Genomic DNA, 16,370 nt, shown 5'->3' with positions numbered 1-16,370 from the left:
GATAGATGGACTGGTTCCTATATAGCGCTTTTCTACTCTGAGCACTAAAAGCACTTGTGTGGTGTGTGTGGGCATGAAAAAGAAAGAAAGAGTAAACCATAACACTCTGTAAAGTAGGACTTCTCAAAATGTTACTGAAATTGTTGGTGAGCACAAAACCCGATGAACCGAATTCTACAGACCATTTAAAGAACAAGAGTAATAAGAGTTTCTACTACTTATAAGGAAAAAAGTAATTTTGCTTGTTTTTGGACCACATACATTTTTAAAAATCCACTGCAACCACAGTTCATCAGGCAAAATGCCTCAGAGTATTTTCTTATTCTCAAGAATATCTTTATTTAATTTGAGCAAAGTCTGTGAGTCAGTTTAAGAGATAAGTGGCTTAAGTTTTATGCAAATTTCTCACCTTGGAAAAAATATTTTCTACATGATTTAATAGTAAAACTGACAAATTGGGTTAAATAATTTAAAATGGATGTAAATCCATTTTAGGCAGGACTATTACATATGATTAATTTATTTGTAACTATTCCAACTGCTTTAAGTACCCATCAGAATAACTAATCTAGTCTCATTTTAGCCAGCTTATTTAGCTAGCTAAAATGAGACGTATATAAATGGGTAAAATGAGTGAGTCATCTGTTAAATTAGTGTGTGAAACACAGTATCGTACATGCGGTTCACTTCAGGAAAAAATGTTTTTTAAAAAAGCAATCAGTAACTCACTGTCTTTCTTTGTGCTTCAGATACCTGTACGCTATGGGGCAGAGGGTCTGGAAACGCTGGAAAAAAAGATATTTTGTTCTTGTCCAGGTATGAAACTGGTGAGACGCTGCTCAGATGAATTTGTAAGCTGTGACTGATATGGACAGAGGTGTAATACAGCAGCAGCAAAGTGTTGACATTTGAAGGATCTGATTCAGGCAGCGTTTTGGTAGGACGCAGCAGTCACATATGAAAGCTTCGGCCTTCATAGGAAACCGGTTGTCTCAATTCCTTTGACACTTTTTTTTTTTTCAACTTAAGCTGACATTAACTTTCTGAGCATTAGAGGCACATGGGGCAGATTCTTGCAAATCTACCCCATGCTTTTGTGACAGCCAACCCCCACGAGCTTGTAACGTCCTCAGATACTGTTTCTCTGCACCTGGAATCAAATGTTTAACGGCTGTTCATATTTAATGACGACTGGTAGTAAGACACTGTGTAGCCAAAGTGGACACAATGACATTGCCCACTGATTTGTGAAGACTTGAGTTTGCTTTTACCGTCTTTCTGAAATCAGATGTGACAGTCAGAATATGTCATAATCTTAACAAGTTCACATGATTCATATTTAACAGTCATTGCGTAGCCCTAACACTAAATTTTACATTTTTTTAGCACATTTTGTGGGACAGCAAAGAAAATGAACCTGGAGAACTTTCATGTCTATGGACTGTGTGTGGGTGTGTGTGCATGCATGTGTGTCTGTTTTTGATTGCTCATGAATTTGTGTCGCTGTCCTGCAGGTTAGTCAGTACACATTTGCAATGTGCAGCTATAGAGAGAAGAAGGCTGAGCCTCAGGAGCTGATGCAGCTGGAGGGCTACACAGTGGACTCCTGTGAGCCTCGGCCAGGTAGACATGAAAAAGAAATGTTAAAAACAATAGCACGATAGATTTTGATCATCTTGAAACTGATTGTGTACAAAGAATAAAGTTATTGGAGCCAATAAAATAATTAAAACAACTCTAATTTATGGAATTATACTAATCTCCCCAAAACACTGTCAAAAAAGCTGTTTAAATGTTACGTTTAAATGCAATTTTTATAATTTTTGTTGTGTTATCTGTTTCTCTGCTAAATTTTGTTCATAACCACGTTCTCTATTTTGAAGATTACATTACAGACTTTTCAATATCTCACTTTTGAGAAAAGTAGGGAGCACAGATTTACTACAGTTTAAAAAGAAATTAATTATAAATCATCAAGAAATGATTTCATGGAATATGATGAATATGATGAAATTGTCACAAAGTAAGATTTGGATGTGCTTATTTTTCATTATTCTTCCCTTTAACATTCACTTCTTTTATCTCCTCTTTAGGTCTGCAAGGTGGTCGGGTTTTTTTTAACGTGTTGAAGGAAGGCGATTTGGTGATGTTTGCTTGTGATGATGAGCAGGAACGGGTGCTGTGGATCCAGGCCATGTACCGAGCGACTGGACAGTCCTACAAACCGATCCTCCACCCCAAAAACAAAACCCCAAACTGCAGAGGAGGAAACCAAAAACTGACATCCCCCATCAGTAAGTTCAGCTTCTCACTCGATCTGTTTTGATTATCTGAATGTCATTGAAGAAATGAAAAGTGGCAAACTACAGAAAGTGTTCGAATAGCTTTTAAAATCAAACAGTGTTTATTGGGAAAGGAACCACAACTGTAAAACACAGAGTTCAGGTGCATAGTTACATATTCTGTTGAATGCTTCTGCCTGCAATCTTTATTTATCTATAGAGACTTGGCAGAACCTGAGTGATTGTAAGTTGTTGTTTTCTAAGTTTTAGTGTCTTTATTATTGTGGTTGCTCTTAAATGGAAACCATTAGAAAACCTTTAGTTTTCGTTTATTTTAGTGAAATTAAAACTGTAAATAGAACCATTTGTATAAAAGCAGGTCAGTTACAAATCTTTCTCTTGAGAGATAAATCCAAATTTACTTGATGATTTTTGTCGCATTCCCATAATTTACTTCCTAACAGTGAAACAGGTTGGTGGGAATGTACTTTTTTTTTTTATGTACCAGGTCCGACTCAAGAAAAGTTTAAGGTATAAGTGTTGTTGTAGTAATAATAATAATAATGATAATGATAATAATAATAATAATGATGATGATGATGATGATGATGACGACGACAACAACAACTTCTGTTTAAAAGCGCCTTTCAAGACACCCACGGACACTTAACAATAAAATAAAACACAGCAAAACAATGACAAAATGAATAATAATAATAACGATACAAAGATTGTTATTATTATTGTTGTTGTTATTATATTAGTCACATTAAGAAAAAATAGATTATTGATCATTTTGAGAATAAAGTCAAAATTTTCATATTAAAATTGAAAATTTATTTTGAGAAAACATTTGTATTTGCATCTCCAGAAAAAAGTCAAAATGTGGAGATCACCACGGTTGCTATACCCTGTCAATTAATTAAAGCCTACTTCAGAAAATGTTTTAGTAGCAATAAAGGAAATGATTTCTCTTTTAGCACATAAACGATGCGGTGTATGTATAAGGGCATTGAAAGGATGGTTTGAGTAAGCTGCATCTGGTGAGATGGAAAAACACAGAAACAAGGAAGAGTTTGTGTTTTTCAAAATGAAGTGGCTGGTAAAGGACAAATGCAAGGTTATCAATAGTTACACCCTCATGCAGCAAAGAGATTGTGTGTTGTGTCAGACCGCTGATCAATTTGTTTTACTAAGTCATCTACACGAGGCGTTTTGTAGAGGTTACAGCAGTTGAGGCAGTTTGTTCTGAAACCGTAACTGTAATCTGCTCATAATTGGATGTGCGGATTACAGATTACAGTCGAAAATACAATTACAACTTTTTTCTCAAAATAGTATTTTAACTTTATTCTCAAAATTATCAATAATATTTTTTCTTAATGTGGCCCTAGTACACCTTCATACAAGTTTATTATACTATTATACTAATTTGTCAGAATACTGACAAATTAACAGTTTGACATGCACAACGTTACCATCATGTATCCTGAGATTACCATTATATAGCATTTCAGTGTTTTAGCACCAGCACTGCTGTAGAAACCTCACAGCAGCATTGTGTTTGTTGGTTCAGTCATACAATACAATACAATATAATACAATTGGATTATGCAATTATTTCCTTGATAGCTCATAGTATTACATTAGCACAGCCTTATCCTGGGGTTGTTTTGGTACTCTGTAGTCAGCCTAATGGAAAACAGTTTGATGGAAGAGAAACAGCACCTTTTTAGCATCAGGTTATGTTAAAATAAATAAAACTCTGTTGAAGCCTGCAGACCAAATCTGAAGAGTTTGATATCACTGTATGTTTTTCTAATTTTTGGTCCTGACAGTCTTTAATTTAAAGTAATTCTTTCCTTTTTTTTCTCATCCACTGCCATCCTTTTACCATAACACGTTTTTATTGCGATGTTGCTCCCTTCTTTCCACTGTACACAGTGTGAAGAGTTTTTCATTACAGAACACCAATCAGACAGCAGGTTCCAAGATGGTGTTTTTTGTTTGGAGAGGGTTTCATGTTCACATGCTGATTGGTTCTGTATCACACAGTCACACAGCAAGAGTCGGATCGAAACAGCTTAACAGCATTGTAGGTCACACTACTGTGAGAGAGGAAAAACAAACACAACATATGGTAAAGATGGAAGGAAGAGAGTATGAAGACAAAATTAAATGGTGACACTTTTTTCTTTAATACATCACATACTGTTCATCCATTTTCTTGCCGTGTTCTCATCTTCTTGAAATGACTTCCTCCTTTTTTCTTAACAGCACACAGTAATAAATGTAGCCTATTTTCAAGTCTGGAGGCCAGTTTGAATTAGAGACTCGCTTTGCACCCTTGAAAAACTTACTTTTACAATAATTGATTACATAGCCATGGGGGATAGATTTCATCACATCAGATATCTTTCTGAAAGTACTGGTACTAAGTTGGAGGATAAAATTCACCAACTGTTATCATCTTTAATGCCTTTTACCAACATATTGCAGAGCAGCTACTCCTGCACAGGTTGATTATCTTGTTAATCATTTACCTTCTTCACTACATATGCCTTGCATGACTATAAAGAGAGCCTCAAATCAGAAGTACTTAACTCCCTGGTATAACTGTCAAACTCAGTAATGGAGTCTCACTAATTTAGAAGATCATAATTTAGAGAAATAGTTTGCTGCTTTAATAAAAAAAAAAAAAAGCCTTACTTAAAGCTAGAATATCCTAAAATTCATCACTGATTGAAGAAAATAAGAGCAACAGGTTTCTCTTCAGTGCAGTAGCCAGGCTGACACAAAGTCAGAGCACTGTTGAGCCAAACATTAATACAATGGTATTAATGGTTGGCTTGCTATTAATAGTTAACAATTAACGAGTAATGACTTCATGAATTTCTTTACAAATAAAATTTTAACGATTAGAGGAAAGAATCACTGATAATGATATCATAGATGTAGCATTATCTACGGCTACTTTCGGTACTTTCAGTACTTTCACTGATATTCATTTAGTCCTTTTCACCAATTAATCTTTTTAAATTAACTTCAGTAATTACTTCCTCCAAACCATCAAAGTGTCTTTTAGACCCCATTCCTATCCGGTTGTTCAGTCTGACGTCACTAGCTGTGTCTGGACCTAAACTCCGCTGCAGGTCCATATATCAAACGATCACTATGGCATTACTGAGAGTTACAAACTGTCTAAAGTCTTTCATCTTTAATAAAATGATCAGCGTTCTGCTCTACCAGGTGTAACAATTGAGTTTAACATCCAGGCATCCATGAAAACGGAATTTATGACATTTAACGGAGTTAGAAGTTAGCAGGGAGTTAGCTCGCTAGCTTCTATCTAAATATAATATAGCATGTCCTCACTGCGGGGTTTTGGAAACAAATTAAAACGTACAGCTCTGTTATCACTTCCAACATAAATGAAAACAGAAAACTAAACAGCAGTGACGTTTGTAGGGTTACTGAAGTTGGGCTAGCTGGTACATAATGATGTGCTACGTGACCGCTAGCGACACAGCTATGTTAGTATAATATAAACAAGCTAACTTTTTTTCCACTCGATAAAAGTTAATGTGAGTGTTCTCGTGGTCAGGAACAAATGTAATCGCATGGCAGGATGCTGTAAAAGGACCAAACTTCAGCCAGGAGAACAACTGAGATAATCCATCCACAATACGAGGTTAGTCATTCATATACTGCTGCATGGGCTGTGCTGTAGTTACATCCTAAGGTTTTAAAAACTGAGCTTAAATAAATGATTAGCGGTAATAAAAGCCGAGGGAGGTCAACAGTGATTACTGACTGTTTTAGGAGCTTTTTGAGATCAAATAGAAGAAAATACAAAACATTAAACATGTTAACAACACAAAAGCCATATTAAACGCAGACTACTTTAGGCCCGGAAGTTTCGTCGTGTCATCACTGAACAACCGGATAAGACTGCTCAAAGAAGTTTTACCATTAATTAATGCTTCAATCTTAAATATGATCAACTTACCGCTAATAATTGGCTAAATACAACAGGCCTTTGAGCTGGCAGTAGTTAAACCATTAAAAAAAGCCATCTCTTGACTCAGCAGTCTTATCTCTAACCTTCCTTTTATCTAAAAAAATCTTGAAAGAGTAGTTGTGAAACAGCTAACTCATCATCTGCTGAGAAATAGTTTATTCATAAGATAAGATAACCTTTATTAGTCCCACTCGTGGGAAATTTGTTGTGTCACAGCAGAAAGTGGACAGTGGAAAGTTACAGTAGCAAAAACTAAGAAAAACACTGGAATAGGACAGTATAATAAGAATAACATACTATATACAATAGAATAAAATACATCGTTGTCAGAAAAAGAGAATTGCACTCATCAACAAGGATGACAGCTTAGCCACCATTCTCCGGTCTCTTACCACCTCCACTGGGTCCAGAGAGCATCCTAGAACAGAGCTGGCCCTTCGGATCAGCTTGTTCAGTCTCTTCCTGTCCCCAGCAGAGATGCTGCCACCCCAGCAGACCACACCATAAAAGATGGCTGAGGCCACCACAGAGTCATAGAAGGTCTTCAGGAGTGGGCCCTTCACCCCAAAAGACCTGAGACTCTGTCCTGTCCAGTCCAGTCCAGTTTATCGTTCACATAAACACCAAGGTACCTGTAGCTGTCCACAGCCTCAGTGTCCATACCTTGAATGTTCAGTGGTTGCACTGGAGGATGTTTGTGCCTGCAGAAGTCTACCACCAGCTCCTTGGTTTTACTAGTGTTGATTTGGAGGTAGTTCTGCTGGCACCAGTCCACAAAGTCTTGGGTCAGTTAAGGGTACTCCCTGTCATCCCCATCAGTGATCATCAGGCCGACTATTGCGGAGTCATCAGAGAATTTCTGAAGAAAGCACTGGGTGGAGTTGTGGGAGAAGTCTGCAGTGTAGATGGTGAAGAGGAACGGAGCCAGAACAGTTCCCTGTGGGGCCACCGTACTGCAGAAGACCCTGTCTGACACACAGCCCTGAGTTTTCATGTACTTTGGTCAGTCAGTCCTGCTTGTCCTCAGTCCAGCGTTCGATACTGTCAACCATAATATTCTATTAGAACAATTAGAGCACACTGTGTAGGTATTACAGCTACTGCACTGCAGTGGTTTGTATCATATCTATCTAAGAGACTCCAATTTGTTCATGTAAATGGAGAGTCTTCTTCACACACTGAGGTTAGTGATGGAGTTCCACAGGGTTCAGTGCTAGGACCAAAGCTGTTTACATTATACATGCTTTCCTTAGGCAGTGTCCTCAGAAGACATCAGCATACATTTTCACTGCTATGCAGACGACACCCAACATTATCTATCCACGAAACCAGATAACACACACCAATAAGTTAAACTGCAGGAATTTCTTAAAGACATAAAGAGCTGGATGACCTCAAATTCTGTGCTTTTAAATTCAGATAAAACTGAGGTTATTGTAATTGTCCCTAAAAACGTCTTGTGGTCAAAAAACTTAATGAACCACTTGTCTTTTTCTGTATTTCCCTCATTGTTCTATTTATATTTTTTGTCCTGTATTTATTTATTTTTCATCTTTTGTATAATTTTTCATTTGGACGTTTCTGTTTTACTCTTCCTTGACTGGACCTACAAACATTATTTTTTTTAAACCTGTATATAGAAGACATGTCTACATTTTCAACTCCTCCCATGCCAGGTACTGTGAAATGAAGCTGATTATAGCTGTATTTATGTAATGTGGTGTGACTGCGGTCCATTCTCGCCACAACTCGTTAGTGTTTAATGGAATAGATTGAAACGTCAATCGCGAGAGGTGCTGACACAGTGTTTGCAAAAGGAAATGGAAGGTTTCCCTGAAATAGCTCTTAACTGGGTGCAAAGTGTTGCTGTGTGTGTGAGCATGTTTGTGCGTAATGGGCTTGAGAGGAAGTCATTCTCACTTTAATAACGATCATAGCTGTTAACCTGCATCTTCATTTCCAGTCGCCCTGCAGGTGTGCTTTTGATAAAAATCAATGTGGGGGTTACATTTCACTAATGACTGCATGTGAAATGGGTTATTACCATTAATAAAGTCCCACTTGTTCTGTCTTGACTCCATGGAAATAGCTGCAATTTTTTTTTTTTTAAACATGAGCGAGATGGTTTTGTTTTCTATTTGAAGGTTAATAACTCAGAGGTGAGACAATGAGAGCAGAGTCACAGTATCTTTTCTTTGTCTTTAGAACAGACAGCAGCATCAGATTTTATTGACTGGCGTGTCAGCTCTAATAATGAAGCTGTTTACACATGGAAGCCATGTCAGAGGCTCACACATATCAGCCTACTCACAGTTACTGTCCTGCTCCGTGAATCCACACTTTCTGTTTTCAGGGATAAACTGGTCATTTTATGTACCAGCTGATGCCCAACAGTTTTCTCACACTTAATGGTTTTCTGTGTAAAACCTTTAGATATTTGTGAATTCAGTCAGCAGTCTTTCATTGTTGCTTGTTCAGACTGGTTGAGACTGTTGTTGTATATATAATAGATGACTGTAGCCATTGTTATCTGTTGATTTAAAAAAAAAAAAAAAACACTGTTGTGGAACATCAGTCTGAGCGTTTCTGCTATTGCCATTTAAAACCATAGATCTGACTCAGGAACAGAGAGGTTCACTGGCTGACTATTGGGGACAATAACTTACATAATAATAATAATGTGGCTGTGGCTCAGGCTGGGGTAGCACAGGTTGTCTACTAATTGGGGAATTGTTGGTTCAATCCCTGAGTACTCCAGTCAGCAGGATTCTTGAGCAAGATACTGAACCCTGAGTTGCCCCAAGGATGAAATGTTCGTCAGAGTGTGAATGTTAGATATAAAAACAAATACTTGGGTAAATGAGACATGACGCTTTGAATTGCTGCAAAACCATTATATAAGAGCAAGTCTATTTACGATTTACGAGACTAACTTCATGTTATAATAAGGGTTATTGAGCAGGGGTTGTCGAGCTTTTGATGATCCTTTTCCAATGACTATGTATGTGAGCTGTAAGTTGTTATGTAGTTGGGTCACTATGCCATAATCACTGAATTTCATTAGAATTCAATGGCTTCTTTAAAGTTGTCTGCATTTGTAAATGGTGACTAGAACTTGGAACATGAAGCCTTGGAGTGGATCTGTTATCTGCTAACCAAATATTCTGACTACAGTGAGAGCCCTAAATACTTCCAGTGCTAAGTAAACCCACTAGCTAATGGGTTACCAGACTTATCAGCAGTTAGACTTTCTGGAGAAGCCACACAAATGATACTAAGTATCATTTTCCCCAGAGAAATATAATGTATTTATATATTAATTGGTTTTATAGTGCTTTTCTTGTCTTACTGACCCCTCAAAGGACTTTGGACCACATGTCACGTTGTAACTGTTCATTTATATGGTATTTTAATCTGTAGGCTCTGAGCACTTTAACAACTGCACATCCATCAGCAATTTGGAATCTCCAAAAGGGATAACATGCATATCTTTGGGCTGTGAGAGAAACCTGGAGCAGGCAGAGAAAACTTACACAGGAACCAGGAACAATGTTGCTGTGAAGTGACAGTGTTAGCACTTCACTATCACTATTGTCCATATATTACCTATGCAAACATAGTACTTAAAAAAAGCAAAATTGCCATTGTGCTGACTGTAAAATTAAAAAGGCTACAGTGTGTATATATATAGTGGGGGAAATCCCCCCTGCAGATTTTGCAAGTTTGCTCACTTACGAAGGAATGAACAGTAACTGATTTTTCTGGTAGTTTAATGAAGGGAGAATATCAGTGAAAGTAGATTTGCATGTCAGTGAATGAAATAACTATTTGATTCTCAAGCAAAACAAGGGTTCCTAGGTTTTGGTCCCAGTGTCTTGAGTCTATTCTGGGTTATTAGGTGTGATTCATTCTTTGTTTTCGTTATCATGTTTGCCCTGTGTTCTCTGTGCTTTGTGTCGTTATCGTTTCTGTCCGGGTTTGTTGCTGTTGCATGTTAGTAGTTGTTTGTCTGCTGTGCTGGTATATATAGGGAGTGCAGAATAATTAGGCAAATGAGTATTTTGTCCACATCATCCTCTTCATGCATGTTGTCTTACTCCAAGCTGTATAGGCTCAAAAGCCTACTACCAATTAAGCATATTAGGTGATGTGCATCTCTGTAATGAGAAGGGGTGTGGTCTAATGACATCAACACCCTATATCAGGTGTGCATAATTATTAGGCAACGTCCTTTCCTTTGGCAAAATGGGTCAAAAGAAGGACTTGACAGGCTCAGAAAAGTCAAAAATAGTGAGATATCTTGCAGAGGGACGCAGCAGTCTCAAAATTGCAAAGCTTCTGAAGCGTGATCATCGAACAATCAAGCGTTTCATTCAAAATAGTCAACAGGGTCGCAAGAAGCGTGTGGAAAAACCAAGGCGCAAAATAACTGCCCATGAACTGAGAAAAGTCAAGCGTGCAGCTGCCGAGATGCCACTTGCCACCAGTTTGGCCATATTTCAGAGCTGCAACATCACTGGAGTGCCCAAAAGCACAAGCTGTGCAATACTCAGAGACATGGCCAAGGTAAGAAAGGCTGAAAGACGACCACCACTGAACAAGACACACAAGCTGAAACGTCAAGACTGGGCCAAGAAATATCTCAAGACTGATTTTTCTAAGGTTTTATGGACTGATGAAATGAGAGTGAGTCTTGATGGGCCAGATGGATGGGCCCGTGGCTGGATTGGTAAAGGGCAGAGAGCTCCAGTCCGACTCAGACGCCAGCAAGGTGGAGGTGGAGTACTGGTTTGGGCTGGTATCATCAAAGATGAGCTTGTGGGGCCTTTTCGGGTTGAGGATGGAGTCAAGCTCAACTCCCAGTCCTACTGCCAGTTTCTGGAAGACACCTTCTTCAAGCAGTGGTACAGGAAGAAGTCTGCATCCTTCAAGAAAAACATGATTTTCATGCAGGACAATGCTCCATCACACGCGTCCAAGTACTCCACAGCGTGGCTGGCAAGAAAGGGTATAAAAGAAGAAAAACTAATGACATGGCCTCCTTGTTCACCTGATCTGATGTTATATTGAGATGAGATGTTATATTGGTTTTACTGGTAAAAATAAATAATTGAAATGGGTATATATTTGTTTTTTGTTAAGTTGCCTAATAATTATGCACAGTAATAGTCACCTGCACACACAGATATCCCCCTAAAATAGCTAAAACTAAAAACAAACTAAAAACTACTTCCAAAAACATTCAGCTTTGATATTAATGAGTCTTTTGGGTTCATTGAGAACATGGTTGTTGTTCAATAATAAAATTATTCCTCAAAAATACAACTTGCCTAATAATTCTGCACTCCCTGTAGTTACAGTCCTGTTGTCTTCCCATTCTGTATTCCTTTGTGTCCCAGTTTCATCTGCTTTTGTCCTTTTATCTTCCCATGTTCCCCGGCCTAGTGATCATGTTCTCCATTATCTTGAGTTACCCTTATTCCCCATTCTGGTGACTGTCTCTGTGTCTGCCAGTCAATGTCTCCATGTTTGTTTACTACTTTCAATACCATTAATATTTATATAGACTCTTTTTCTCCAATTGATCCTTCTGAGTTAACGGTCAACATATCTTATAGACCAGCAGGTTGGGAAGTCCAGGCCTCAAAAATTCTTATTTCACTCAACTTTCATCTAATGTTTTTTTTTTCTGGATTTTTGGATGATATTCTTTCTCTCTTTATCAAAATGAATCTACCATAAAAATGAGAAACAATATAGATATGTTAAAATGATCTTTTCTTTGCAAGACACTGGAGTTACAATTTCCACTTCTAAATACCTGGGACACTGTACAATATGTAATTAAAAAGAGAATACATGGGTTTTGCAGATCTCATAAACACATTTTATTCACAATAGAACATAGAAATATAACAAATATTTAAATTGAGACGTTTTACTATTTTTAGTATAAACTAGTACCTCGTTTTAAGGGCAGCTCCACAGCAGGGATAGGTGCAAGAAGAGGCTGGAAAAGTATATAGTACAGAAAACAAAAACAACTGGAGGAAGGTTAATTGGCAGACAACCAGTTTATTCTGGTAAAGTAAAGATGGGGCAAAGGTTCAGCAATTTCACAATAATGTTCCCTTTAACATAAAATTGCAAATAATCCTGTTATCTGTAGTACGTAATATCCTCTAAAGACTCGTGCGAAATCTCTGTGCCAAAGAGATGAGACCAAAAACAAAAGGATACCAATGTTTTTATAGGCTTGTAATGCAGTCTTAATCACTTTGTTTTAGAAATGTTAACTCTCTAAAGCCTAACATGTTGCCAGACATGACACCAGACAGATGTTTTGCAACTTTCATTTTCAGGATCTCTTCTGTGAATGTCCAGTGCTGTAAAACTTATAATTTCAACTGCCAAAGCAAATTAAATCTTTTTAAACAACAGATATTTCTCCTGAATTCCTTCTGAAAAATTTGAACACCACAGTTGATGTCCTGGTTCATCTCCTGAACCATTTGCTCAATTGAAAGAATTTCACTGGTTCCTGAAAGCGGTGGCTCTGTGCTTTTCAGTGATATTAGGGTCATTACGGTAATCCTCGCCACATCCAAATCTCGGCAAATAACACAGAAAACAACACAGCAAACCTATAACCTTGATTTAATTCATTTAATTTAATTTAATTTTAATTAACCTTTAGTTAAAAACAAGAACAAGAAACAATTCCATAACCTTAAAAAATAGCTTTAAGGATATACAGTAGTACCGTACAAAACAGTACTTACACTCAGAAACACCATGGAATTCAGAAGTTTTTGCTTTTCTCTTAATTTGGAAAATATCTTTTACTGTGTGAGGAATTGTCTAAAAAGTGGAGCTTTAGTGGAGCTTTTATTGTGCATTTCCTTTTACCATATTTTTTTTTTTTATTGTTTAGATGTGGGTGTTTGCTGTCTTGTTTGCTGAGATTTGGATGTGGCCCCTGTCCTGGGATTACTGTAATGATCCTAATATCATCGAAAAAGCACCGAGTTGATGCTTTTGGGGACCGCTGGGATTCTTCGATTGCGCCAGTAGTTCAAGCATTACAGTAGTTTGACTTAAAAGTTTGATCTAAATAGGATAAATCACTAGAGGCTATGGGAAAGTTTAGTCTTTATATTTAGCAATGAGAAAACCTATTTTTCAAGACATATGTTAGCTCTTTGTGGGGTCAATTAAGCTGCTAATGTTCTCACCTCCGAACTTTATTGAAAGGACAACCAAGTCTGAAAGAAATTTGAGTTAACATGATTTCAATGATTGAATGAAATGGACCAAGAACAAAGTCCAAATCAGTGGAAACCATCGGAGGCTGTGACTTTTGGACTCTTGAATTCCACTTTTCTCACACAGACATCGACTTTTTTTGTTAATATGTTAAGACAGATCTACAGAATGGCTCCTGAAGAGATGTTTCCACCTGTCATCTGTGTTTTTGAAAGAAGCTGGTGGTTGGTTTGAAATCAAGGATGATCCTGAGGGGAATGTCCAATTATGTTACGCTCTTGGGGTTCAGCATCCCTCTTAAATGCAGAAGAAGAGCTCTGAAAGTTTGTGTGTGCTCCTTTTTATTTTTTGACAGAGTTTAGTTTGTCTCTTTAAGCTCTACACAGTGTGAAGCTGCAATCAGCCAGACCAAGGCTGATGGACTTGTCTGTCTGTGTCTTCGTCTCTGTTTGTTCTGTCATCAGCAGAGCTGCTCTGCTCCGACAGGGAGGTCATGTCAAATCTTTCAACCATGTGCACCTGAAACTGAAACACTTTGTCCTTATCCTCTTTGTCTGCGTCAATAACCTGCCATCAGGGGCCACTGCCTCTTTTCAGAGCAGGTTGTCACATAGATGTGACTGTTGCTGTGATGATGGCAATGAAACGCAGACTAGATGGGTATAGAGAGGTTGGACAGAGATGAATACACATGAAGAGAAGATACAGATGAGCATGTGTTACATTTTAGTTGCGCACCTGAGATGGGTGGTGTTTTGGCAAACAATCGAAAATAATCTAGCAAACATAATCTTTCTTTTTCTTTCTTTTTAATTGGTGCTTTCTTGTTGAAACCTATTGCCTGTATTGACTGGAATGAAGTGAGCTGGGCCAAAAGACTAGTTGGAAAGGTCTAATTAAGCATGGCGGTAGCATATTATAGTGCATGTAATTTTAAGTACAGCTTAATTTCATGGTAATTCCCAGACATTTCTTTTCCCCTTATGTTACATCACAGGTACGCTGTACTTCTCATGGCATGAGCCTTATGGAGTAACTTAAGCTTTCTAACTTCCATATATTTTACAGGGAAGGGCGCAAATTGTACTGTAAGTAATTTTAAGTTCAGTGTAATTAGATAGTAAGTAAAGACTGCTTAAGTAATTTGGTGCATAATGGACGCTTCACTATGAAACTCTCTTGTTATGTTAAATATAAAAATGATAGTGTAATACGAGCTTTTCTTCCTTTCTTATTACAAACTATACATTCATCCATACAAACTTTGCAAGCTCATCTGATCCTATAATAATGGAGACAAAATTTGTTATTTTCATTAACCATTAATTAAAAACAATAACATGAAACAATTCCATAACTCTGGAAAAAATGGCTTTAAGGATACAGCACTGTACAAAACAGTACTTACACTCAGAAACACCGTGGAATTCAGAAGTTTCTGTTTTCCTCTCAATTTGGAAAATGCTTTTTCCTTTGAACAAGTGTCCAAAAACATGAGACTGACTGCATATTTCGCAGTCATCCCAAATAACAGGGTAGCACACCAAAGCCTTCTCCTTTTTGAGTGATGTCCACCTGTACAGACAATCAGACAATTGAAGATCATGTTTTCAGCAGTCTTGAATACACTTTTTCCCTTTAGCATTAAAATCATAAATGAACTACTTGTCCTATGACAGCTGGCAGAAGATCCACCCTCCCTGTGACCTTTGCACTTGAATTACTTGACTAAGGATCTTGGAAAGAAAAGCGTCTGGATTTCTTTAAGTTGCTTGAAAATGTTACCTCTCATCCGAGAAGCTTCTTCAGTTCTGAACTGAATTGAATTCCGAATTGCCTTAATTTTTCATAGCATAGGTTCAACAAGGTGCTGGAAACATTCCTCTCAGATGTTTTTCACCATACTGACATGATAGCATTACAAAGTTTCTGCAGACTTGTCATCTGAGGAGATTCACTCCTGTGGACACGGACGCTGTCCAAGACTGATGACACTGGGGTCTTCCAGGATTAGCAGACCCCCACAATACTCTGCACATACTAATCTTTGAGAGCGTGTGTGGGAAACCGTCCAGAAGTGGTGGCTCGTCATTTGCGACCTCTCGAAAACTCATAAGTTGATGTTTTTGAACCGTAGCGGTGAGTGAGAGGAAGGACGCTAGCATCAACTAGCTAGCCGGTCGTCACGGCAAAGCTACAAGAGCGTCTCTCAGCATGGGCCCGAAAAAATTTCTGTCAGCCGAGGAAGGAGACGATATTAAGAAGTCGCTGCAGTTTATGACAGAGGAGATTTCTACTGTCAAACTGCAGCAGAAAGCCATCCTGGACCTGGTCGAGGAAGTTAAGGCTCTCCGCATCCAGAACGCCGAGAAGGATTGGCGGCTGGCGTACCTGGAGAACAGAGTGGCGGATTTGGAGCAGTACACCCGGATGAACGATGTTATCATCACGGGGCTTCGCATCAAACCCCGGTCATACGCCCGGGCGGTCACCACTGACAATGTAGGAGGGCCAGGAGAGGAAGATGTCAACTCCACGGAGCATCAAGTGGTTACCTTTCTACGGTCCAAAGGTGTGGAAGTGGATTATAACAACATTGAGGCTTGCCACCCTCTACCCCGAAAAAATGACAGTGACAAACCAGCCATCATTGTGAGATTTGCAAACGGAAAACAGAAAACAGCACTGTTAAAACAAGGAAGGAAACTGAAAGGATCCGATGTCTTCATGAACGAACATCTGATAAAAAGAAATGCGGACATTGCCAGGAAAGCACGTTACTTGAAGAAACAGGGAAAAAT

At 38.2% G+C, this 16,370-nt stretch overlaps 1 protein-coding gene across 4 annotated transcripts in view; it reads left to right on the top strand.

Moving 5' to 3' along the window:
- Positions 1 to 16,370, top strand: part of cadps2 (Ca++-dependent secretion activator 2) — a 191,916-nt gene that overhangs the window by 44,801 nt on the left and 130,745 nt on the right. For all 4 annotated transcript variants that reach the window (XM_076886194.1, XM_004556192.3, XM_076886195.1 and 1 more), the window contains exons 9-11: positions 750 to 816; positions 1,515 to 1,623; positions 2,094 to 2,294. In XM_076886194.1, the coding sequence (XP_076742309.1) occupies positions 750 to 816; positions 1,515 to 1,623; positions 2,094 to 2,294 (377 nt within the window). The remainder of the gene's footprint in view (positions 1 to 749; positions 817 to 1,514; positions 1,624 to 2,093; positions 2,295 to 16,370) is intronic.

The sequence above is a fragment of the Maylandia zebra genome, linkage group LG7 (assembly GCF_041146795.1).
Source record: "Maylandia zebra isolate NMK-2024a linkage group LG7, Mzebra_GT3a, whole genome shotgun sequence".
NCBI lineage: Eukaryota > Metazoa > Chordata > Actinopteri > Cichliformes > Cichlidae > Maylandia > Maylandia zebra.
The sequence above is the reverse complement of the archived record's forward strand: the minus strand, read 5'-3'. Positions and strand labels throughout refer to the sequence as shown.